Source organism: Pseudopodoces humilis, chromosome 16, assembly GCF_049639895.1.
Source record: "Pseudopodoces humilis isolate 2021_Gansu_Grassland_sample_001 chromosome 16, ASM4963989v1, whole genome shotgun sequence".
NCBI lineage: Eukaryota > Metazoa > Chordata > Aves > Passeriformes > Paridae > Pseudopodoces > Pseudopodoces humilis.
The window spans coordinates 19959595-19984835 of NC_142215.1; the positions used below are offsets into that span (position 1 = coordinate 19959595).

At 54.7% G+C, this 25241-nt stretch overlaps 2 protein-coding genes across 10 annotated transcripts; both read right to left on the reverse strand.

Moving 5' to 3' along the window:
• Positions 1-132: 132 nt before the first annotated feature.
• Positions 133-7301, reverse strand: DUOXA1 (dual oxidase maturation factor 1). Its single transcript, XM_088063216.1, has 7 exons — positions 7215-7301; positions 6351-6505; positions 5426-5483; positions 4780-4914; positions 4390-4603; positions 1716-1930; positions 133-1125 (listed from the first exon to the last, which is right to left on the reverse strand). The coding sequence occupies exons 2-7, from the start codon at positions 6495-6497 to the stop codon at positions 914-916; spliced, it is 981 nt and encodes a 326-aa protein (XP_087919342.1). The 5' UTR covers positions 6498-6505; positions 7215-7301; the 3' UTR covers positions 133-913.
• A 7402-nt stretch (positions 7302-14703) lies between these two features.
• On the reverse strand, positions 14704-24275 carry LOC102103727 (uncharacterized). 9 transcript variants are annotated; one of them, XR_015773984.1, is made up of 5 exons: positions 20924-24272; positions 20356-20558; positions 19319-19399; positions 17540-17659; positions 14704-15370 (listed from the first exon to the last, which is right to left on the reverse strand). XR_015773984.1 is itself a non-coding variant. In XM_088063400.1 (5 exons), exons 1-5 carry the CDS (start codon positions 21578-21580, stop codon positions 17612-17614), a joined length of 633 nt encoding a protein of 210 aa, XP_087919526.1. In that variant the 5' UTR covers positions 21581-24275; the 3' UTR covers positions 17379-17611. The 9 variants fall into 9 exon arrangements, 7 of the variants coding, with proteins under 7 accessions (XP_087919523.1, XP_087919521.1, XP_087919526.1 ...); XR_015773985.1 differs by lacking the exon at positions 14704-15370 and adding an exon at positions 15775-16334; XM_088063400.1 differs by lacking the exon at positions 14704-15370 and having other exon boundaries at positions 17379-17659; positions 20924-21081; positions 21438-24275.
• Positions 24276-25241: the final 966 nt, after the last annotated feature.

The window sequence follows — 25241 nt, forward strand, 5'->3', positions numbered from 1 at the left end:
CCTGCACTGGCTGAGCCCCGTTAGGTGCCCCATTCAGGACCACAAAAAGGCTCTGCCTTTTCCTCATCCCTTCCCTGTGGCTGCCATGTCACAGCAGCAGCCCTCAGAGTGACACCTCTACCAACAGGCAGGTGAAAGGGCAAGGCAAACTTATTTTATTGAGATAGAGAGGGAAATAAGTGAGCACAAAACAGAAAGAAAATGTTGTGAAACCCTCAGAGAGGCAGAGGGATGTAAAGCTGAAGTGTGCACCTTCTCTGCCTGTGTGGGCAGGGGTCCTGCTGCCTTGGGCAGAATTTCAATGTCTCCTGCCCCTGACATGCGTATTTCCACAGCTGAGCAGGAGGAACCCAGACTGGAGGTGCTGCTCCCCTCTTCCTAATTGGTTACAGCTGATCTCCAAGGCACTGCTGTACCTCCTTTCCCACCTCCTCCTCTCCTTCCCTCCCTCCTGGTACCTCCAGCATCCTACTAAACTGTGTTCCTATTTGCCATGGTGCTATTCACCCTGGGGAGCAGCTCCATCTGCACTTCCTGACTGCTGATGGGAACAGTATCCAAGGCAAGGGGACTTTTTGGGGGTCCTCAGGGTGAGGGGTCTGTTGTGGGCTCTATTTCTCCTTTGGTTCATATCCGTGGGCCTTCAGTTGCTTGCTTTCTCCCCATCTTGTTCTGATTTAATCTCTGTATCCTGGGGAGGGCTCAGGGTTTGTTGGGATGGACCAGGGGGAAAGGCAGTAAAACAGAAAAAAAAAAAAGGGAAAGAAAAGTCAACTGTTGTGTTTGAGACACGTTTTCAGATGTGGATATTCTCATCACTTGGTTCTGGTCACAACCTTCCCAGCTGGGCTCCTGATGGATTTGGTGGGTTCAGGAGCAGCATGTCCAGCCCTGGCTCTGCGTGCCCTGTGCCTCAGAGCGGGGGGGCTGAGCTCACATGGCAGAGCTCACCCAGGGGCACCATCAGCCCATCCTGCACGGAGCAGCTGGGCTCAGCTGCCAGGCAGGACCTGTCCCACGCCTTCTCTTCCCTGCTCTTGTCCAGGCTGAAGATGAGCTTCAGCTTCTCTGGCTGCAGGGAGTTGAGGATGACGATGGCCAGCCCCAGGAGCAGGCACAGCAGCCCTGCAATGCAGAGTGGCACCAGTGCAGGAGCGCTGCTGGCTCCCAGCCTGGGACACGCGGCATCACCCAGCAGCTCCCTGGCCATTGCTCCTTCCCCATCTCGATTCTAGCATCACTTTGGGCTCCCCACTACAAAAGAGAGGTCAATGAACTGGGGCAGAGAGCTGGGGCTGGAGCCCACCCTGCACAGGGAAAGGCTGGAAGACCTGGGCTTGTTTAGCCTGAAAAAGAAGAGTGTCCAGGGGGAATTAGTTACCATCTGCTACTGGAAAAGGGCTGGTGTCCCTGGAGGTGAATGTTGTAACGTGGAAAATTCTGGTTTGATCAAAGGAAACAATTGCTGCCTGGAAGTGGAGCAGGTCCTGGGGGGCAGAGGGAATCTCTATCCAGCAGGTAACCTCAGACATTCAAATCTCTTGACTGCTCATCTCTTTTTCTCCACAACCTCAATAATTCTAATCTAAAATCTTCTTACCTAAAATTATCATTTTCTGTGACCAGCCATGGAGAAGGAAGGGATGGGGCGCTGTTGGGACATCATTTCTGTGGGGATGGAGAAGAAAATCCCCAGAAGGAAGCTGTGCACTCACCCGCTGCTAATGTCAGCCAAAAGGATTCACCATAGTCCGTCCTCAAGGAAGCTGGGCCGAACTGGATGGGGCACTTGAGGGTGTTTCTTGCGGTGGAGAAGAAGAGCAGTGAGAGGAGGATCAGAGTGGCCGTGACCAGAAGCATGTGGCCACCATAGAGCAGGATGGACATGGAGAAGAGCATGATGGAAATGAGCCACGTGCAAAAGGCCAGCCTGTGAAAAAAAGCACAGAGCAGAAAACATCAGGCTTGGAGCACCTACTCAGGGTCTCCTCTGCATATCCCAACGGAGGGACAAAGTCCTGGGCAGCATGGTCTCACTGGCCTTGCTTCAGCAGATGGCTGGGCAGCCTGCTCTAAGGAGCCCTTACAAGCCAAACAACTGTGTGATGATATGAGTGGTGGAGCTGTGGGACAAATCCCACAGCAGGAAAAAGGGATCTCCACACCTGGGAATGTTCAGCATTGAATTTCCTGAAGCCCCCAAGCACCTTGGTATGGCTTTGGCATCAGCCCTGCTCTGGGTGTGGGACTGGAGTAGAAATCTCTGGAGGTTCCTGAAAGAAATGCTCATGTTTAATAGCTCAAAATGTGGCCATCTGCAGAGGCAGCAGGTGCTTTGCTGGGGCTGGGTTCCCCCCTGACAGGGGAGAAGGAGGGCTTTTGCATGTGTGGTGGCAAGCCCTCTGATGTGCAGAAGACAGAGGACCCCTCAGCAGCTCTGGGTTTTGAGCCAGGTGAGGGAGAAGGCTGATAAGAAGCAGATGCTGGAGAGGCAGAGGGATGGTTTTTATCATGCCAGTGCCCTCCCTTACATACAACCGGCTCAGCTGAAAACCTCCCCCTCCCTTCCCAGGAAGGTCCTGCTCACATTGTTTCCCTTCACACCTTGGCCTGAGGGCTTTCATCCCTTCTGAGGGGGCAGAACTGATTCAACACCGGCGTGAGAGGCAGGGTCATGTCTTAGAAGGGGTCCTAAACCATCAAAGACCCCCCAAAGCACCCCAAAACTCTGAGCCCTTCCACCAGAGAAATACACCTGATTATTTTTACAGCAGACCCCTCTGCAGGGAAGGTGCTTGGGCACTTAAGCCTCGACCAGCACTGAACTCTGGGTTTTGTGGGACCCCCACCGATGAGAGGACCAGAAGAGGATCAATGACACTGTCTGGTTCCATGGGTGCTCATATCCTTTTACTTAATCTGTCTCCCTCTCTTTCTCTCTCCTCCCCCTTTCCTCTTTTATTTCTTTCCATCTTTGTCTACCTCATATTTACAGTGACATAAAATCCATGCTATTGACTTCAGCATATGGTCTCATTTACACCTTCATTTGTGCAGAGGATTCTCTAATAGTCAGATTGTAACAGCCCTGCCAAAGTAACTCTTTTTCTGATTCTTGTGATTGTCCACAGCTGACCACCCCCAGGCAGTTCCCACGTGTCCAGAGGGACAGTGGCATGGAAGGACACATTTGTTTGGAGAACTGCACCATTAGCCATGCCCACACCTGATTCAGCACCTGGAGTGTGCCCAGCTGCCAGCCCTACCCTGTGCTTGGGGCTTGGATTTAGCTCCCTGGGGAGGTGAGCCTAACAGACTTTTCTGATGCCAAGAAAAAAAAACAAAAAAAAACTTTCATTAATATTTCTTCCGTGAAATACAGGAATGTTTGGGTGGGGATAATTGTTTTTCCTGAAAATAAAAAAGGAGATGGGTACAGGTACCTGGAACCTACATTCAGGGGGGGAATTTCAAAGCTCTCTCTTCCCTGCAGTGCCTTTCCCACCACCCCTGAGACTCGTGAGTGTGCTCTGGGACTCCACAACCACAACACACACAAGGGCTCTACTGAGCACCCTCCTGATGGTCTCTCCTGCTCCCCCCAGGCAGGTCTGTGACCACTTGGATGTGCAAAAGAAGACCCTTCACAGCAGGTCCTAACCTGGACCCTTAATCTTGGTCCTTGGGAGAGATCTCAAACCTTGAGCCCCATGGTTGCATCTGTTTTCTCTTCAATGAATTTTTCTCAGACTGCAGTTTTGTACATCAAGAGGACACATAAGAGGAATCTGGGGACATGGACAAAAGATGCTCCAAGAGCTGGAGCCCCTCTGCTCTGGAACCAGGCTGGGAGAGCTGGGGGTGCTCAGAGAGGAGAGAAGGCTCTGGGGAGACCTCGGAGCCCCTGACAGTGCCTGAAGGGGCTTCAGGAGAGCTGGAGAGAGGCTTTGGAAAAGGGTCTAGAGGGACAGGACGAGGGAGAATAACTTCCCACTGCCAAAGGGCAGGGTTAGCTGGGATATGGGGAAGGAATTCATCCCTAAGAGGGTGCTGAGGCCCTGGCACAGGGTGCCCAGAGAAGCTGTTCCATCCCTGGAAGTGTTCAAGGCCAGGTTGGACAAGTCTTGGAGCAACCTGGGATAGTGGAAGGTGTCCCTGCCCATGATGGGGGTTAGAGTACCATAAGCTTTAAGATCCCATCCAACCCAAATCACTCCATGATTCCACAATTGTATGAACCTACAACAGGCCAGGAAGCATGACAATCCCAGATCCTGCAGACAGCCAGGGCTTACAGACAAGGGTGGCTCCATAAAGCTCCTCTGCTGTCCCTGGTTCTTCCCAGCTCCCCAGTCCATGGGACAGGGCTGAGCCCTTGCTGTAACTCACCACAGGGTGAGGGACACGTAGTGGCCGGCGGTGCGGTACTGCCTGTGCACGGCACAGGGGCTCTGCCTGCTGAACTTCTCTGCCACGTAGAGGATGGGGCTGGGCAGCCCCTTCTCCAGCCCCTCGCTGTAGCTGTGCTCATAATCCACTCCAAAGTTCCAGGGAAAGTGCTCGTTGTAGTTGATGGTCTCGTTGATTTGCTTCACCGGGTTTCCTGCGGGAGGGACGAGCTGCGGCCGTGCTGTGCCAGCACCTGGGCACTGCCAGCCAGGAGCACGGGCACAGCAGGCTTCCAGGAGCCTTCAGACAGACCGGGGGCCCCAGAGAGCAGCTGTGGATCTCCTGGGGCCGTGGCTGCTCCAGAGTTGCAGATGGGGCCGTCAGACTCACCCCTGAGCGTGACGTTCACCCCTGCCAGGCCAATGTGCAGCCCGATGTCCGCGTTCACCTGGGCAGCGCTGAAGGACTTGTAGGAGGTGTTTGCCTGCACCCAGCCAGTCTCCCAGTCCCTGGTGAACTGGACAGCTGTGAAGATTTTGGGGGTTAGTTACAGCCTGGCAGCAAGGTGTCTGGTGCTGGAAGCACCTGCCAGGATGGTCACCGTGGCCTGGGCATCACCTTCCTTATCCCAAGGTCAGGACTGGGCTGGTAGCCCCAAGGTCCTGTATGTCCTCCTCAACATCAACCATGACCCTGCAAACTCCACTTGGGCTGGTTTCTCCCCATCCCCAGTGCAGACCCTGACCCTGGTGGCAGTGGGGCTGATTTGTGGACACTGTCTGGGCACTGCTTCTCATCTAGGCCCTGCCAATCTGTCTGAATTCGCTGGAGGGGTGCCTGAATTCCCCCTGGTGGTGACTGCCCTGGATATGACCACCAGCCTCCACCAGAATGGAGTGCCTTCCACCAATTGACATGTGTCCATCTTGCCCATGAACTCATCCTGCAGGCTGGACTCAGCCCTTGACTGATCTATCCACCTTCCCCCTCCATCTCTTGGGCATCCAGGAGCCTCCCCCAGGAGCCCAGCACTCACTGAGGATCACGGCTCCCATGAAGAGTCCCAACACCAGCCGCAGGAACCAGAAGAGTCGCTGTAAGAGGTGACAAGAGTGCAGAGACAGGTGTCAGTCAGATTTTACCACGGGGACCTCAGCACCAAGCACGTAATTTAGGAACATCAAATGATGAGAAATAGACCTGTCCCTCCCCTGGGGAGTCACCCCATGTGCTTTGTGGGTGGGTATGGGGTACACCTGTGGCTGTGGGGAGACAACAGGGAGATCCAGACAGAGGAAGAAGATCAAAGGAACCCACTGGAATAAGCTGTGATGTTCCTTTTATTGGGAAAGAGGGTGGAGACATTCCTCTAACAGCTTTCAGCTGCAATTTCCAAACTTATCCAAACCTCGTGTGTTTGGACATGTTGACAGAAGGCCACAGCTGGAAGTGGAAAGAGTATGAAAAAGGAGTGACCGGGCATTTGTAGCTTCCCCTGGGAGACAGAAGCCCGTTAACCAGCCCTGCTGCAAAAGCAGGCACACAAGGAGCACCCGATGTGGCTCACAGCAGGGCCTGCTGGCCACACAGAGCCCAGCGAGCGGTGCTGGGACATGCCCGGTACACACCTCCCTCTTTTATTGAGGTTTCTGGGAAGGTGGGGTGAGGTCTTTGAGCCTCACCCTGCTATTCCACTCTGGTGAAATCATTTCGGCTTGTTCACAGAGAAATCCAGCCAAGATCAGATCTGGCTCCCAGAGAAATCTGGGGTGGTAGAGTTTGGTGTCTATGGAATGAGTGTTCATGCTGGGATGGAGCTCAGCCCCACGGCTCTCTAGAGATCCCAGAGCTGTGGCCATGAGCCTGCGGGCAGCTTTGCTTGCCAAGGCTGGGAAGGAGGAGGAATGTGGGATGAACAGGCAGGAACCGGAGCTCTGAACTGCCCCTGCCCCTCCACTTACCCCCCTGCCCCGGATCCCCGGCAGGATGATGATGAACGTGAGCAGCATGGAGAGGAATGTGGTGACAATGACAGCCCGGGTGGTGTCAAAGGGGAAGCAGGCAGGGGCTCCAGGGTAGAAGGGGTAGGAGCCATCCCACAGTGTCATCCTGCTGCCTGGAAGGACTCAAAGTTGGCATCGAGAGACGGCGATGAGAAAATCCCCTCCAAGCACCCTCCTCCGCGGAGCTGAGTCCTGCGCCCTTGCCAGAGCTTCGCTTGTCTCTGGCGAGGCTGTTTGTCCATCCCAGTGCCCGGGGACACTGCAATCCCACCCTGGACATGCACTTAGGCATCTCCCACGGGAACCCTGCATCCTTCCAGCATACAGCCCCCAGCAAAGCCGCGTTGGAGCCAGCAGGGCACCTGCTGCAGTACTCAGGCTGTCCCCAAGGAGGGACAGCACGACATGCAAACACCACCGGCCCGCTCGCTCCCCTCCTCTGTTCTCCATCCCCGAAACCTTCCCCGTGCTCCCACCCTCCTTGTTCAGCCTTTATCCGACAGCCTGGCCCCGCTGTGCTCGGGGTGAACCTGCACAGACCCAGGCTGAGCCCGGAGGGAGTTCGCTCCTCATCCCCCAGGGAAACGGGAATAACCCGGAGAGGACGGAAGAGCTGCCCGTCCCTGGCAGAGCCGCTCCCAGCCAGGAGCCAGCTGGGGTAAGGGTGGGACGCTACTGGAGACACCAAATGCTGTTTTCAGCACAGCACTTGACCGGCTCACTCTCCTGCTGGAAAGGGCTGCTCAGCATCACCCGGGAATGGGAGCTATTCCTGCAGCAGCCGCAGGAACGCCCACACCTCCTTCCCCACGCCGAGCCTACCTCCGCTGCAGCCGGGCCGGGCTGGGAGCTGCGACGTGCCCGGGGAGAGCCGGGATGGGCCGGGATGTGCCGGGAAGAGCCGGGATGGGCCGGGAAGAGCCGGGATGTGCCGGGAAGAGCCGGGATGGGCCGGGATGGGCCGGGATGTGCCGGGAAGAGCCGGGATGGGCCGGGATGTGCCGGGAAGAGCCGGGATGGGCCGGGATGGGCCGGGATGTGCCGGGATGGGCCGGGAAGAGCCGGGATGGGCCGGGATGTGCCGGGAAGAGCCGGGATGGGCCGGGATGTGCCGGGAAGAGCCGGGATGGGCCGGGATGTGCCGGGATGGGCCGGGAAGAGCCGGGATGGGCCGGGAAGAGCCGGGATGGGCCGGGATGGGCCGGGATGGGCCGGGATGTGCCGGGAAGAGCCGGGATGGGCCGGGATGTGCCGGGATGTGCCGGGATGGGCCGGGATGGGCCGGGATGTGCCGGGAAGAGCCGGGATGTGCCGGGAAGAGCCGGGATGGGCCGGGAAGAGCCGGGGAGCGCTGGGAAGCTGCCTGCCGTCCCGCTCGCTCCTCCTGTCAAGGCTGCGGGCGAGGAGCCAGCCTGGCCCGGAGTCACGGCTCTGTTTCTGCCAGTGGCTTGTGGAGTGCCCTCCTCCGCAGGTGGCTGGATCACCCGGCCTCTCCCGCCGCGGGCCAGCCGCTCCGGCACTCCTGCTGAGTGCCAGGGCACGCAGGAGCTACGGACTGCCTCGGTCCTGGGAAGGGTTTGCCCTCATCTCCTTGACTCTTCCTGCAGAACAGTAAAAAGTCCGGCTACAGACGGCATCAAGACCCTGGAGCTGCCAGGCCCCTCTGGATGTTGGTGGGACCAGAGGTGCTCAAAGCCCTCATCTCCAGGGCCTGGAGAAGATTCCCAGCTGAGGCCATGGGCTGCAGGGTGTGACCCTCACCTCGGGGTGACCCTGCGGGGTGACCCTGCTTCTGGAGGAGCTTCCCTGAGAAGGACCAGACTGAGCTGCTGGTCACCGGGCCAGGGGTCCAGAGGTGCTCCCAGCCCCTCTGTGCAGGAGATGCTCAGCTTGGTTACCTGGCCATGGTGTGGAGATCATGGAAATTCAGGCTTTTGAGGTTTGCTCCTGTACCTTGGTCTTTCAGTTGGCTGGAGAAGCTTGTATTGATACTGAGAGTGGCAGAAACACCCTCCTGACCTGTGTTTGGGGTCTTCCCTCTGAAACCGGCACAGCCATCCCCTGGGTGTTTCTTTTTGTGCATCCCAGTGAATGGGCTGGCTGGGTACCCAACCCCTTGGCAGAGGGAGGTAAAAACAAGTTTTCACTCATGCCCAACAGGAAATTAAGGCGTTTTTTGGGCAAAGACTTTGCCATTTCCCCTCAAATACCCAACTGGTCTGGCCCAGTCTGAACACTGAATCCCTCCTCAGAAGTTGTTGAAAAAAAATTGAAAGGCTGCTGTGGCTGGGGAATGTGTGTGCAGGGATGTGCTGCAGGGCTGTCTGCTGGGGATGTGGCACCAGCTCCAGCTCTGGCAGCCTCTGCAAAGCAGACTGGACTTCACAGCAAATGGAGCAAATCCTTAGGGGTGATGGCATGGACATGTGGGGCTTTGGACCTGCTGGAAAAGTAGAACCACGTCTCCCTCCAGTGTGGAACAGGGTAACTGAGGAGGCAGCTGGCAGGATGAAAATAATCAAGATGAGGAAGATTCAAGCATGTGAAGTGACGTGTGGGATGAAGGTCTAAACCATCCCTCGTTGCACTCCCTGGAGCTGGGGGAGGCAGCAGAGGGATGAGCCCTGGCTTGGATAAACCAATGTGTGGGATTTGCCTTTGGGAGGGATTGGTGGGTTTGGGGCTGCTCAGACAAGCATCACAAATGTGTCCTTTGGGGAGATACACTATTCCCAAAAATGAGCAAAAGGGAGCTGGAGTCCCCCTCCTCTAAAGCAGGTGACCAGCAACACAAGATTTGTGTGCAAGGACGACTGGGGAGCTCCCAGAAATGCTCTGGTTCTCTCATCTGGCCCCAGCAGTGATGGAAAATGGGGCAGGGTTGTGGCAGTGGGATGCTCCCCTTCCCTGATGAGATCATATCCTGGGAAGTGTGAGAAGACAGCTTGATTTACCACTCACCCAGCACTCTGCATATAGGAAGAGGTTATTATTACAACTGGCTGTTTGTGTTTTCCTCCTTTGTAAATTTTCAATTTTCTCAGTATTTCTGCAGGTAGTAGAGGTGCATATTTCATCACACAGTTTCCAGGGAACATCACACATTTTCCAGGGAATTTCTTCTCCCACTGTCAGCACCCTGCCCTTGCTGGGGCAGCCCTTCTCCTTGGGCAGCTTCTGCTTCATTGCCTTTCTTGCCTCGGGAGAGATGGATCCCCCGATTAGGGATGAGTCATTTGATCCAGGTCACTGGAGGGAGGTGGGGGCAAGGGGAGGAACACTCATCAATCATCTCTTATGCAAACGGATGATGAGTGCCGGATCAGCCCTTCGCTCTCGGGGCTGGGAGGTGCAGGGAGAAGTGGGTACGTGCCTGGGCAGGGATTTTGGGGATGGACAGGGAAGATTTCTGTCTGACCCCTTGGAGCCAGAAAGATAGATGTGGTGCTTGTATCCAGTAGTCTGCCTCATAGCTGCCCCCATCACCCATCTGTCTTCTTCCCTGGCAGGGACAGTGCTGCAGCTGTGCTTGAGCTGGTGCTCTGTTGTGGTGAAGCCCATCCTGTGGATCCTTGCCCAGGAATCTTTGCCACAGCTGAATGCCCGTGATGGAGCAGCTTGAAGGGAATGACAGGAGGAAAGAAGGAGGGACCCCCTCCCATCAGTTCCACCTCGATGAGCAGAGAGGCTGCTGTGGCCTTGTTTTGGCTCTAGATATATTTGCAAGAAGGGTCTATTTTTCCAGCTCTATTTGGAAGTTACATATTTTGAGAGAAGGAGAAGGTGTTGCTGCCCACTACACTGACCAGTGGGTTTCATATCTTATGATGGAGACAGCTCAAGGTCAAGTGAAAGGGCTGCCAGGAGATTGACGCAGAGCTCAGCAGTAGCCACACATCAGTTCAGTGGGAACTGAAACAGGAGGGGTTTCAGCCACACTTTGAGGGAATCCTCATCTAGAAATTGTGTTGAGTATTCAGCCCCCTGCCCCTTCCAAGAGCCATCATGCAGGAGAGGAACAAGCCTCTGGACATGGTCTAGACCTTCTGTGGTACATGACAGGGAGAGTATCTTGCTTTGGGTACTTGATCATCTCTACTTCTAGCCCCAAACAGCTCCTCTCAGGTTTCCATAAGTTCTCAGAGACACAGGGGACAGAAACCTAGCTGTCCCATTGCCCTCCCAAATATCCCCATCCCACCCAGAGCCCTGTGTTTGACCCCATGTCTGAGTGAGGAAGAGGCTGGGGCTGGTCCCATTCCTTCCCTTGCTCCTTCCTGGGGTGCAGCTTGGATGAGGGGCTGCAGGTCCAGCCCTCCTCTGCCCCTGGGGTTTGGAGAGGGATCAGGAGAGGGTCCAAGCTGATCCCCTGGGAGGTGGGAGGGGAAGAATGTCACTTCCCATCTTGCATCTGTCACAGGTATTTTCATCAGAGAGCAGATGGGTTTGGCAGCTCCCAAAGTGCCCCTCCAGACTCATCCCAGAGTGTCTCCCTCACCAGCACAGCTCCTCTGCCCTGGTGTGAGTCTCAGGAAGTGCATTAGCTGTGGGATGCATTTCATCAGGGATTTCACTTGGGGAACCTTGTGCCCACAGGTAACAGCCCTTCCTGCCACTTCCATGTAACCATCAGGGAGCTGAACTTTTCCAGATTTGCTGGGGCTTGTTAATGATGCACTGTGTGGTAATTAGCACTTTCATCCCTGGTTGCAGCTTAGAGAGCTTTCTCTTTAATCCCTGACATTAGAGGACAATTTTAAGCAATACACATTTTTCCATGGAAATTCCTCCATCTTATATCTCCCTGCCAGCCTTGGAATCCCTTCACACCACCTCCTGAGGAGTGTGAGCTTCCAGATCTCACATCAGCAAAGTAGAAGATATCCAAGGCAGATTTGGGGTTGGCCAGGTCTCCTATGCATGTTCTCTATCAGCTCTGGTGCCACAAAAGCTTTGATGGACGATGGTCTCAGCTTTGGGACAAATTTCAGAAGGAAATGCCCTGGAATGAGTCTTTCCTCTAAGGAGAAAGGGTTTCAATAACTCTTTTCTTCTGTCAGTGAGAGAAATGGATACTGGGGATGAAAGTGAAAAAAAGTAAAACTGTTTATTCACAAAGCAAGGTAGGCACAAAGCACAGAGAGAAAAAGAGGGAAGGGAAGGGAAGGGAAGGGAAGGGAAGGGAAGGGAAGGGAAGGGAAGGGAAGGGAAGGGAAGGGAAGGGAAGGGAAGGGAAGGGAAGGGAAGGGAAGGGAAGGGAAGGGAAGGGAAGGGAAGGGAAGGGAAGGGAAGGGAAGGGAAGGGAAGGGAAGGGAAGGGAAGGGAAGGGAAGGGAAGGGAAGGGAAGGGAAGGGAAGGGAAGGGAAGGGAAGGGAAGGGAAGGGAAGGGAAGGGAAGGGAAGGGAAGGGAAGGGAAGGGAAGGGAAGGGAAGGGAAGGGAAGGGAAGGGAAGGGAAGGGAAGGGAAGGGAAGGGAAGGGAAGGGAAGGGAAGGGAAGGGAAGGGAAGGGAAGGGAAGGGAAGGGAAAGGGACCTTCTTGCTTTAAGATAGCTAAAAACTAATCCCACAAAAAGAACAATGCAGCTTCCCTGATCCACCCTGGAGAGAGACAGATTGAGCCAAAATCACACAGGACCCCAAAGTTCCCTGCCTCACCCCGCCCCAGATCCATCTTAAAGCTACAGCAGCTGCTTTCTGGACTTAAAGCAAACAGTTAGGGAACAAAGCATCATTATAAAATCACCCCAAGACATGGCTACTCTAGAGCTGTTTTCATCCCATAAGAAAGCCCATAAAGGAAGACCTTGTGGGTCTGTAGCTGGGACAATCCCTGTCTCTTGCTCCAAGGAGCAGCACTTGGCTGTAACACTGTAAGACTATCTCCTGAGCAGGGTCATGTAGAGGACTTGGGGTCAGACACAGCCCTGGCACCTCCCAGACTGGGCAGGTCGGGAACTGTAATCCTGCCAACACAGCCAAGCACCTGTGCCTCTTTCCCAGGGTTAGTCACAACAGGAGAACACTCAGGATTTCAAGGCTCCATGTCCTATGATGTCCATGCTGTAGTTGCTGAAGCACAGTCCATCTCAAACCAGAGCAAGGCATTTCCTTGGGCCAGGGTGAACTCACCCCTTGGGGGAAGATTTGACTTGGGACCAGCAGCACTTGGAATCATTTCATATCCCAGAAGGCTGGGATTTCTCCTTGGCTGGGAAAGAGGGTCAGGAGAAGGCTTTCCTCAGTTGATGGACTCTGCCTGTAAAAGCCCATTGAGTTCATTTCCACTGTGACATTGGGTTCCAGCTTTCAGGGCAGCAGAAGTTTGTTCCATGTTAAAGCCAGTTCTTGTTCCATCATTGCTGCACTTGTCCAGTTTCATCCAAGTTCATCCTCTGTTAATGTGATGCTCAGAGGGGAGTCAGGTTCAGATCCCCAAATCCAGACAGTGCTGTGAGGTGCCTGGTTGGATGAGGAGTGCGTAGAAGTGCCATAGAGGTGATAATCCACAGCATTATGTACCAGCTAACTTCATACAATTGAATTTATTGGCTCTTCTCACCCTAGATCAAATCACCTTGAGGCACACATTGGCCTTTCCCATCCTCCAGCATCACCCACAAAGTGCACTCAGGTCCTTAAATAAAAGGAATTTGCCTTTGCCTGAGGCAGGAATAACCTAGATTGTTTTCTCCAGCATATTCCTTATGTGCACTGCAGGAACTTTATCCCATTCCACTGTACCTGAAGGTCTGGACTGGGCAGGGCCAGCCCAACAGGCAGCTCCCCTGGTGTTGGCTGAGCAGTAGTTGACCTTTGTTCAATGCACATCCCAATGTTTGAAGGTCCCATCACCCTCTCAGTGTGGTCTTTCCCAGTTTGATTTTTTCAGAGGCTGATGAGTGATAGGGAAAAGTGAGCTGGTGGGTCATGTCATAAAGAAAAGGCCTTTGCACGCCTTATTACAATTCACAGGATCACTGAGGTTGGAAAAGACTTCCAAGAACATTGAGTCCAGTATGTGACCAATCCCCACTTTGAGACCAGAGCACTTGAATACCACATTGAGTCGTTCCTTGAACACTTCCAGGGATGGGGACTCCCTCTCCTGAGCAGCCCCTTCCAATACCTCACCACCCTTTCAGTGGAAAAATTTCTCCTGCTGTCCACCCTGAGCCTCCCCTGGCCCAGCCTGAGGCTGTTCCCTCTCCTCCTGTCCCTGTTCCCTGGCAGCAGAGCCTGACCCCACCCAGCTGGCCCCTCCTGCCAGGGACTTGTGCAGAGCCAGACAGCCTCTCTGAGCCTCCTTTTCTCCAGGCTGAGCCACTTCAGCTGCTCCTGGTGCTCCTTCCCCGGCTCTGTTCCCTTCTCTGGACCTGCTCCAGCCCCCCAATGTCCTTCTTAGAGTGAGGGGACCAGAGCTTCCCCCAGGGCTGGAGATGCTTCAGCAGTGCCCTGCCCCAGGCTGTGGCCACACTGGTTTTGCTACGAGCCAGGTGCTGTTGGCTTTTTGGCCCCTTGGAATCTCTGGTTTGAGATGGTACACTGCATTTAACCTCACTTGCTCTGCACTCCCTAGAAATCATTCAGATACAGTTCCAAGCTCTGTAGTTCCAACCCACTTCCTCAGGTTGTCCCAGCCTCTCTTCTGGCTGGATTTACCTTGGTCAGGTAAATCCAAATCTTGATGGTCATATCAGCACATGAAGAGCTTTCCCTGGAGGAGCATGGGGGATGGCAATGGAATCTGTTTTGCTTCCTGATGGCAGCCTGCTTCCCTTTGTGCTTCCTTCCCTCCCTTCCTCACTGCCTGGCTTGTTGATCTCCTGTGGAAGAGAGGTCTCCAAGCACCTCAGAGGAGGGACCACCCCAGCCTGGGGCCTGAAGAACACAGCAGGAGGGTGTTCTCTGTCAGTGAGCACTTCACTAAGCCTGGGGCAGCAATGACACCAAGTGGTGGCAGTGGACTTTCACTGACATCCTCTGAGCTAGCTCCTCCTCTGAGTCCGTCCCACAGCCAAAGACACAAATGTCAATTGTGTCCATTCATCTCTCTCCATGCTCTTTTCCCATCCCTGGGGTGATGCCTCGGGCTGTGGGGGAAGGCCAGGGACAGCAGTGGGCACACGAGCTCGCAGGGTTTCCAGAGACACGTGTCTCAGGTCTGAGCACCCCAGGAAAGCTGTCCCAGTGACCTGGAGGGGCCTCGTTGCATCTCTGCTTGCAGAAACAGCAAGTTCTGCTGTGAGCACAGACTTGAGCCCCAGCAGCAGCATGGAGGGTTACCCTCAAACCAGAGGAGCAACAGGAACAAATCAAAGCTGGGAAAAAACCCAGACTGAAGAATTTACTCATTTTCTAAACTTGGTGACAAAGCTTTGGTCCTGGAGCTTTCCAAATAACATGACCAGGTGAGTGATAGGACATTGTGCATGATGTGGGCCAGCAGGTAAACATCAGAAAGGTGAATGACAGGGCAGAGCCAGCAAATTGCCAAAAAAATATGAGTTTCCTCAAAAGCTTTCCTGACCCTCTCAGTTTGTAACCTAAATTCAGGAGGGAATAGTGGCTTAGGGCTTGAGTAGTTGTTTGCCTGTGAGGGAGAAATAAAAACATTGAAACAGCTGAGCAGTGGACCCAGGCCTCATACACAAAGGTTTTCAAGCCCAAGGTAACCCAGTCTGAACTCAGCTCATGGGCAGATGGCTGGACTACAGAGCTGCTGAGATTTTCTCCAGCCTGAGTCATCCTGTGCTGGTAGGATGGTGCCCAAGGCAGGTACTGGGCACTCAGGTCCTAGGGGCCCAAGTCTGTGCAGGAGTTCAGAGGAGGAGGATGGAGATGTTCCATGGTGGAGCTCCTTGTGAGTGGAATGGAGCACTGCCATGGGAGGCAGTGCCTGTGGAAGACTCATCCATGAGGGAACAGGTGAATCTCTCCTGCCTTCAGCTGCTGCTTCCACACGGGGGGCTGAGAGTCACCTGCAGAACAGCAGGGAGGAGGAGAGGTGCTGAAAGTAAGCCTGGCAAAGGGGAGGGGAGGTACCTTCCCCAGGTGTAAAAATGCTTGGGGAGGTTGTTTTTTTCCAAAACCTGAATCAAACACTTAAATGAATTAACAGTAAATTATATTCCCCAGGGCAAGCCTGCTCTGCCCATGGCAGCAGTCAACAAGTGACCTCACCCTTCTTTGTCTCAACCCAAAGGAGAGTGATGGGGGCTGGGGATGGACAGAGAGGAGTTGCACAGGTTCTGGCTGGGTCAGAGGGAGAATGAGGACCTCACCTGGGAGCCTCATGGCCAGGAACTTGCTCCCCCTCCAATGAGCTGGACAGGGTGGTCCCATGACACATCAAGTGACGAGCCCCATTAGGCTGTCAGTCCCTCACTGCTGCCTGAGGGGCATCTGGTTTCCTCCAGTGCCAAACACAATCCACAGTGTCATTATTTTTCTTGCTAATAATTAGTTTTAAGTCAAGGCTTTACTCCAGCTAATGAAAAGGTGAGCTGGGGGTCACCCATATCCCAGAACACAGCAGCGAGTCTGGGCCAAAAAGCAGATGTTAGGGGAAGGATTCCTGCATGAATGACTGCAGGACAGTGGAAAAACTCTTGAGCAAAGCTGGTGGCTACGAGGCCGTGAAGGACTCATAAAGGGAACACTACAGGTGCTGCTACAGGTGCACAGTCACCAGCAGGATGTAGAACCCGGGAGGCTCAAGGTGCTGCTCTTCCCAGGGGCTGCAGCCAAGCAACTGCTCCAGTGAGGAAGAGGAGGCCTCACAGGATCTGAACTATCCTTGAAGGGATAGGGAGCATGGTGGGAAGGTCTCCTACATGGCTCTGATTCCTCTAGCAGTTATCAGCATCTGCAGATGCTGGAGCATCCCTTGGCTTGGTGTGACGTGGCTCTGAGGTTCCTGTCTGTGGGTGAAGGGCTCTCCTCCTGTGGGATCAAAGGATCAGGTTGAATTTATCAGCAGAATTGTGGAGAAGCAGAGGGTCAAAGTTTATTGTTTCGTTTATGGCATCACTCCTGGCTCTGCTGACAGGTTTTGCTCTTCCTTGGGCCATGCCCAGGGCCATGGAGAGGCTCCAAGGAAAGGCTGACACAGTAGCAATTGCTCAGCTGGGAGGAGAGAAGGCTCAGGAGAGCCCTCAGAGCCCCTGCCAATGCCTAAAGGGGCTCCAAGAGAGCTGGAAAAGAACTTGGGCCAAGGGCTGGGAGTGATAAGACAAGGGGGAAAGGCTTCCCACTGCCAGAGGGCAGAGTTACGTGGGATATTGGGAAGGAATTCCTCCCTGTGAGGGTGCTGAGGCCCTGGCAGAGGCTGCCAAGAGCAGCTGTGGCTGCCCCATCCCTGGAGTGTCCAAGGCCAGGCTGGGTAAGGCTTGGAGCAGCCTGGGATAGTGGAAGGTGTCCCAGCCCCTGGGACCTGGAATAAGGCACAGGGTGCATCTGGAGCAGCACTTTCAGAAGGTATGGAACCAGTGTGCTCATGGGACCGTTCCATCACCCATTTCAGCTAGGTCCCATCTCCCTTCTCCAGCCATCCTGCACAAAAAAGGGCCCCAGGGTTGTACCTCTGCCCTGTGGGTGTTAAACTGCGTGCAAGAGGTGAGGGTGCACCAAGCCATCCTAATCAGACTGAGAGTTTGATGGCCAAGGCCAATGAGCCTGTGGTTAACCCTGAGGTGCCACAAGGCCAGGACTCTGACTGAGCCAGAAATCCCACCACTGACAGGACAAGGTAATATCCCCAGCAAAGAGGGTCACAAAGCTGCTCCAGTGGTGAGTGGTGCGATCAGCTCACCCAAGTGTGCTGTTTTATCATGCCAGGGTCTCCTTCAGTGAGCAGAGGCTGCAGGGACTGAACCCACCCCCCCAGAGCTGTTGAGAGCCAGGAGCTCCCCCTTCACCCTGCCCCAAGGTGCTCCCACTCCCCCTGCACAAGCCCTGGGGGTCTGCCTTCCTACCTCCACAGAGGAGTCTGTGCAAAGAGCCAGTTTATTCAAACGGGCACATCAGATGTCAAGAAAACACAGAACATACAGGAACTATACAGGGAGGCTCCGCTTTTCACACACACCATCACTAGTAACAATATTTCGAAAAGAATAAATAAAAGTGATGTTGCTATAGAAACCCACAAGGACGATGCTCTCCTCCATTCACCACACACAGCCGACCTTGCAGACCTCATCCTCCCCAGCTGCACCTCTTCAGCTTGAGAAGTACTTCTCCAGCACCTTCGTTAAAAGCCCTGTCTCCTACAAAACAAGACACAAGGGTGAGACGTGGGGTCATGCACACAACCACCACCTCAGCACCCGCATGGGCACCATGGGGCAGTCAGACAAACGTCCCGTGCTGGAGCACCATGCCGTGCTGGGCACTCTCAGGGGTGGCACACAAGAAGGACGGAGCCAGAAGCCTCCCAGCTGTGCTCCAAGGGCTGAACCGTGACTCAGACGTCAGAGGGAAACTTCATCCCCGTGTGGCAGCAGCCACTGGGTTGAGGTCCAGGGGAGAACGTGAGAAGGCAAAAAGAGACAGAAAACACAGCAGGGAAGAGTCACAGACGGGTTTGTGGGATTGGCACCGACCACAGGTCCCAGAGGTATGCAGGGCAGCAGCTGCCCTCAGGCAGAACGGCTCTCCCCATGCCCCTGGAGCTGCTCCATTCCACGCACATGGTCTCTGCATCCTGGGAAATCAATGCCACACACCCAAGGAGGTGACAAAGAGTGGGAAGGATCCTCCTCTGCCAGCCCCATCTTTGTCACACAGAGCAACACGGCAGCACTGTGAAGCCCTGTCTCCCACACACGGCTGGAAAGTTGAGATGGAAGCGACAGATCCTGAGCAGGGCAGGGACCGGGAGTTGAGCAGGGCAGAGACATGAAAAAAGCCTGTGAGGAAGGTGGGAACACGGCACACAGATCAGTTCAGGCTGGGTGCTGACACCTGGTGTCCAACAACAGTCATGCTGAGGGGGAAAGCTGTCAGGGCATCAGGAATTCAGACTGGCACTGTGACAACCACAAGAGCAAGAAAAAATAAGGTCACAGAGAACAGTATAACATGGACAGCACTCAGAGGCACTAGGGAGAGGCAGTTCTGTAATATCCATAATAGAAAGATGGGAGGATACCCTGGGGATGGGTGGGAGAAAGCAGCAGGAGGGCAGGAGTTGGGGAAGTGAGGTGTTCAGAGGCACCCAAGGAGGAAAACCAGAAACAGCATCCAGCAAGGTGACACAGGGGTCCAGGGCACTGGCCAAGGAGAGGCTTCAGGCTTTGGGAAGAGAAAGTGAGGGGCAGGAGCCAGTTGCAGCTCAGCTGTGATGCCACATGTGGGCACAGCATCTCACCTTGCCCTAGAGATAGCGGGCACCGAGGCAGGCACTGGCCAGGGCCTGCATGGCCACAGACAAATCACCCTCCAGCAGCAGAGCTCTGGCACCCAGTGCCACATCTGGCCAGTACCCACCCCTGAGCACTGGGAATGGGCACTGGCAGGGCTCTGGCACCCAGCTGGAACCTGTGGCATAGCACCAGCATCAGGGCAGCCCTTGCACAGGAACATCTGCAACGTGAGCAGCGATGAGAGCCTCAGGGAGCACCTTCACCAAATTCACACCACACTCTCAGAAAGAAGGCAGGGCGGCACATCTACCAGCTCTCCCATGCTCTCAACAAGTGCCCTCCTGCTCAAAGGTTCCTTGGGGGGGTGGGGAAGGGTCCAGAACCTTCACAGCCCTCATCTCCTCTCCAGCTGTGTCCAAGAAGCAAACACTGCAGCAGCCCAGCAGAGCAGTCTGCACAGGGACTGGGGTGGGCTGGTGCCTTCAGTCGTGCCCAGCTGTACCTTCACTGTGGAAAGCCCTCTACCCACTGGGAACAGCTCTCTGGGATGCATCAGTTTACCTTAATCTGCTGAAAGTGTGTCCAAAAGAGGCTTGAACCATCAGTGGCTCTCAGTCTCCCAGTCCTGCACCTCTGCTCCACCTGTGCCAAAGAGGAGCAAGCCCTGCCTAACCCTGCACAGCAGAAAACAGCTTTACCTGCATGTAGTGCTACTGAACTGCTCCCCAGGTGTCTGGCTTGGTGGGACAGCACGGCTGGGATTGACCTAAGAGGAGTCCATCCTTTTTAAACTCACAGCTACTTCCTGCAGTGACTGGAAAGTGTGAGACACCAGGGAAGTGTGCAGGAGGCAACAGACAAGCAGAGCCACTTGAATTCCATCTATGGATGCAGAAATTCCATCCGTGGACTGAGCATTTTGATCTCTACACCCTGCCTGAAGATCTGTGCCTGTGCATTGCTCCCAGCGGCAGGTTTTCCACTGGGAGCTGAATGAGCTCCAAGGTAAAAGCCACAGTGAGGCTGAGGATCTGCTGATACACAGTGGGACCAGTGGAGCTCCTGCCGTCCCCCTGCTCCCCAAAACTCTCTCTGCAGCAGCAGAAGCAATGCACACCTACCCTCTGCAAGGCTTTGTGCCCTCAGCATCAAGGGATCCCACGGCAGTGACACAGAGCCAAAGCCTGACGAACGCCTTTCCCTTCACATATTTCACACACATTTCCCTGCGTCCCTCTTGGTCTCCTGCTGTGCAGATAAGAGGGAGAAGGGATTTCCCTGTCCTGGGAAAAAGAGACACCATCCTCTTCTGCGTCTGGCTGGGGAAGACCCAGATGCTTATTAACATTACCAACCACCACTGCCACAGCTCCATTGCAGTGTTACTTGTTCATCCTCACACCCTTCCCGAGCACCTGTGACTATTTGTCACTGCCCAGCTAGACACAAGCCTCAGGACACTTCTCTCTCCATTTATGGTTGGTCTCAAGAAGTGGTTTAAGGAGGGTAAAGAGGGGAATCTCTAGCAGCTGTGCAGGTGCAGCTCAGCTGCACAGCTCCAGCACCTTTCTGCTCTGAGCATCTAAGTCAATATTCACCTGGTCAGTGAGGTCGTATTTCCCTTGGTTCTCATCCAATAGCCTCTCTTGCAAGAGGATTTTCAGGAGCTCCCGGGTCAGCAGTTCCATCATGTCCTCCAGCAGGGCTCGTAGAGAGGGACCAAAGACCATCGGCACCGCAGGCTCCTCCGGAGTCTCCAGGTGTGGGGAGCCCGTCACACTCTTCTTCCCCATGAAGTGACCTGCAGGAGCACTCACGGTGTGCCCGGGGCTCCAGCTGAGCTGTCATCGGCCACCCTGCACCAGCAACCAGCCCACCAAAGCACCGAGTGACCTAACGCCCAAACCAGCTGCGCCAAGAGAAACCCAGAAACCCCAGCTTCTCCCTCCACGTGCGATTTTTGAGCAACTTCCCTCTGTTCCTGCCGACAGGATCTCAGGGGTTCCAGGGATGCTGAACCTCATATTCAGGGATGCCGGACCTGCTGCCGTGGGACGCAGGTGGAAATGACTTCCCTGCCCTCCCCTCGCCCATCGCGGTGCTGCCAGCATCCCCCTCCCCTCGGGCAGCCCCGGGACCGTGCCCCGCACACCCCCGGCCCGGTACCTGTGGCCCAGAGGTTGCCGCGGGGGTTGACCTTGATCTTGGCGGCCTGGCTGCGGTGCTCGGCGAAGTCGAGGTGCACGGCGGGTCCGAGCGCGGCTCCGCAGAGCAGCAGCAGGAGGCAGCGCAGCGCCATCGCGGGCCCGGTACCGCTGCTGATGCTGCTGATACAGCTGATACTGCTGCTTAAAGGGGCGGGACAGACACAGCCCCGCTCCTTAAAGCCTTGGGGCGGGACAGACACAGCCCCGCTCCTTAAAGCCTTGGGGAGGGACCCGCTACCACCCGCCCCGCTCCGAGCCTCGCCGTGCTCTCCCGTGCCATCCCAGCCGTGCTCTCCCGTGCCATCCCAGCCGTGCTCTCCCGACCCATCCCAGCCGTGCTCTCCCGTCCCGACCCATCCCAGCCGTGCTCTCCCGTCCCGACCCATCCCAGCCGTGCTCTCCCGTGCCATCCCAGCGCTCGGGCCGGGACAGGACACAGTGACAGACATTGAGCTGAACAGTGCCAGACTCACCGCTGAGTCCGATCCCCGTTCCCAAATCTCTCCAGGGCCTGTCCGTGCTTCCACCTTCTCCGAGCTGCCGTTTTGCACCGGAGCTCACCTATGAGCTGCATTTCCACTTTACTCAAAGCCGTCTCCAATTCGCGCCTGATCATCTGGATGGATAATCCGAGGATCCTGTCCTTAAGGACCGGCCAGCTCTGCCCAGCTCCTCCACTTCCCAGAGCAGCTTCCCAGAGGATCCCACTTGCTGCAGAGCATGAGCACCCGAGCCTGTGTATCACTCTTCACCTTTCCCACTCCCTCTGAGATTTTGCAGACCACTATTTCCTGATTACTGCACCCAAACCTTCCGTGGATAATCGTGTTCCCCATGAGCTCCTCCTTTCCCATTAACGGGATGGAGCTGTGCCCAGCCCCATATTGGGGGCCTGTGATAACAGACTGTGTGTGCCCAGGGCTCAGGTGAAGTGAATTCCAGGTGAAACTGGAAGCATTCGATCAGAGGGCCCCAAGACAGAGGTTGTGCTCCGTTTCTTCTTGTCCCTGGCCTGCAGCCAACAGGGATTCCTCCCGGTTCCATTTTTACACAGGGATACTCCCAGGTTCTGGACCACAGCAGGTTGGGGTGAGGTCTGGTGGGTGTAACCAGGGTCAGACACAGTCCTGGCAGGTCCATAGTGAGGAGGGCCTGGGGCCAGGTCAAGTCCCTCAGGCACTGCTGAGCTCCCACAGCACAGATCAATGATAGCCTACAGATCCAGAGCAGAGCTCAGGTGGCTCCGTGTGGATAGAAGGCAGTCCCAGGTAAAGACCCATGAGAGCTAATTATTGTCCTAAAGGCCCTGACAGCTTCTGCTGGGTTTACAATTCCATAACTTTGCAAGGAGGTGCTGGTCAGTGGGGATGAGATGACTCAGATCCCCTGGGAAATGGCAGAGGGAATTCATTAGCAATGCCCTTCTCAGCATGTGCTGCTATTCAGGAGAACAGGGCTGGTGGTGACACGTTCCTCTTCAGCAGCAGAGGGTCAGAATTCAAACTGCAAACTCAGCTCTAAGCTGAAGTTCTTGTTTTTGAAGACAAAACAATCCCCAAGTGTTCCTGTGTTACCAGGCATCCTCCCAAACTGTGTGAGCGTCCCCTTGGGTGGCCAGATCAGCATGGGCTCCCTCCCTGCTGTTGCAGAGATGTGCCACAGTGATGGACAGCACCTTCTCCTCCCTCACCCACCAGGTGTGACACCTCTGCCAGCCTTGTGTCCAGGTGTGCTGCAGGTCCTGGGCTCAAAAGGGGGAATCTCATTCCACCCTCTCCATGCTCCTTCCCTGTGCTCAGCAGAAGCATGGCTGAGCAGGCAGTGCTGGGCTTGCCACTCGAGGAGGCTTTAGGGGGCCACGGGGTGCATGAACACAGTGCCCCACATCTGCACCCCAGACGTGGCATTTGCAGCACTGCAGCCCCAATTCTCACATTCACATCCTGGCAGCCTCATCTCCCCCACTGAGTCAGCAGAGAGAGGAGACCTAAGGCCCCTGGTCCCAGTGGTGCTGCTGGCTGGGATCACTGTTTGGGCTCTGGTGTCCCCTCCCAGTGGCCACATGCCAATGCCACATCCAGACAGACAGAAATACCCCCCTCCCTTCTCTATCTCCTCTCTCAGCCCGTGTCCCTCCCCCAGTGTCCTGCACTGACAAAACACAGCTTGAAAAGGATGGACATTATCCCAAAGCTTTTCTTCAAAAGTTTTAAGTTCATTCATGGTGGCCAAAGTGGTGGAAATTCGGGGTGTCTGGAGAAGGCTGGGGATGTAGGAAGGGCAGGAGGAGGAAGAGGATGTGAGGTGCAGAGAAGGTGCTGGATGTGAAGGAAGATCCTTGTGCTGCACAGCACCGGCACAGCTGAGTCTGGTTCCTCCTCACCCTGGGGAAGGGGTGCTGTTTGGAAAGCTGAGCAGCAATCCTCCACTGTGGGGAGCAGCAAGCTGAAGGGTTACCTGGAGGATTAGGGAGGATGAAGCCAGGGATAAAGTGATCCCAATTACAGAGGGCAGATGAAAGAGCCCCAGGCAATTATGGCACCAACTGAAGCATGACAGGGTTAAGTCCCACTCCTTCAGTGCTCCTCACAGGCAACCCCAGGGGACAAGGGATGAGCAGTGGGAAGCTGCAGGGTTTCAAACAGGATGAAGGCTTTTGCACTGCTCTAATTAGATGCACAACCAAATGCACACAGATCTTCCTTCTTTTTCAGCTGGTGTTACCTCAGCCAAAGTGTGAGCAGAGGTATTTTCCATCCCAGTGACACTGCTAAGCAAGCTTGGTAAAGGCTGGGAAAAGGAAATCGGGGAGCTCCTGCCCTTTTGCAGTGCCACTGTAAATCCTCAAAAGCTGAGGGGATGTCAGATTAATTGCTGAGTGCTAAGGCTTGACCTCATGATGTGTGTGTGGGAGATGTGAGCCCATAACCCTGATTTCAAGTCTGGAAAAAGCACCAGAACAGCCACCGAGAGATGTTTTGGAGGCTGAAGTGGGAGCACAACTCAGGGCAGCCAGTGGGGCTTTATTGGAAAATAACTGGTGAAAGGACCCTGAGATCCAGGCAGGGCTCCAGGAATGGCAGCTCCTTCCTCCACAGCAGCCTTGTAAATACCAGCCCCAGACACCAAGAGAGACACCAGATTTTTTCTGGATTTTCCAGTCTTCACAAAGAAGTTCCTAATTTTAGGGAAAATAACTGGCACCCAGGACCTACTTGGGAAGGGCACCAGGACCTAAGCTCCAGAACCTGGTCACCACCCTGGTGGGGTTTGTGGTAGATTTTCTGCCTCTCCCTCTGTCCCATTTTGGTGGGTCAGAGCAAGACACTCAGCCTGGAGCCTGCTGGGACTTCCAGCATTCCAGGTAGGAACTGACACTGCAGTGCTTCTCTGCCACTTCTCTCTTCAGCTCAGCAGAGATTCACCTTCCCAACAGCTGCCAGCCTCCAAGGCAATCTTCCCAGCTTACATATAAAAAAAAAACTGTAGAAATCCTACTTTATAAATCAGTTTTGCTGGCAAAAGTCATCACACTGACTTCCACAGGTGATGCAGGAGATGGAGCTGTTGGCAGCCCCAGAGGTGACTCCTTGGAAATGTCAACCAAGCTTGTGGTCATGTCCTCGAGGCAGAGGAGGGTCTGCACAGAGCTCCTCCTCCCCTCTCTGTAGGATTTACCATCTGGGGCTGGGTGACAGCAGCCCTGCACAGCCCTACACCCTCCAGGAATGTCCCTTCCCACCCAAAGCACTTCAAAGCTCCAGGGATCTCCAGCTTCCCCAGATGCCTGCAGCCAGAGGGAGCAGGGGTTGTTTTGTTCTGTTTTCTCCCAGCAATGGACACACACAGTTTACTCTGGATGGCTGCTGACCACAGAACTGACATTTTCACAGCACAGTATGTAATAACACCTATGTTTCAGATAGTAACACTTAACTTGGAACCCGTTGTTTTATAAATAGAGTTAAAATTGTTTTTTCTCCCTGTGCACCATTTTATATTTATGTACATTTAAATTTCATCTTTTTTATTACCCAGTCTCTTCCCTTCTCCCTTTTGTTCTTTACCTTTTAGCAAACTATTTCCCCTGTAAGGATCTCACCACCTGTTCCAGGGCCGCTTCCTTCCTTCAGGCGCCTTTGCTGAGGGACCTTGCCAAATACCTTTGGGAAATCCAGGTGGGTGATCCCTGTGGGTTCACCTTGCCCATAAGCCTCCAAATTCCTTCAACAAGTTCCAAGTTTATTCTTAGGGTCTTCTGTTCCTTACCAAACTCC

Excerpts from the sequence above, each read along its gene's own strand:
- DUOXA1 (XM_088063216.1), bottom strand. The coding sequence starts at position 6,497 with ATGACACTGTGGGATGGCTCCTACCCCTTCTACCCTGGAGCCCCTGCC. Across the intron at positions 5,484-6,350 it reads CGGGGATCCGGGGCAGGGGG|CGACTCTTCTGGTTCCTGCG; the intron begins GTAAGTGGAGGG and ends CACCTCTTACAG. Across the intron at positions 4,604-4,779 it reads GGTGAACGTCACGCTCAGGG|GAAACCCGGTGAAGCAAATC; the intron begins GTGAGTCTGACG and ends TCCCTCCCGCAG.
- LOC102103727 (XM_088063394.1), bottom strand. The coding sequence starts at position 21,413 with ATGTCTGTCACTGTGTCCTGTCCCGGCCCGAGCGCTGGGATGGCACGG. Across the intron at positions 20,559-20,923 it reads CGGCAACCTCTGGGCCACAG|GTCACTTCATGGGGAAGAAG; the intron begins GTACCGGGCCGG and ends GTGCTCCTGCAG. Across the intron at positions 19,400-20,355 it reads AATACGACCTCACTGACCAG|GTGGAGCAGAGGTGCAGGAC; the intron begins GTGAATATTGAC and ends TCTTTGGCACAG.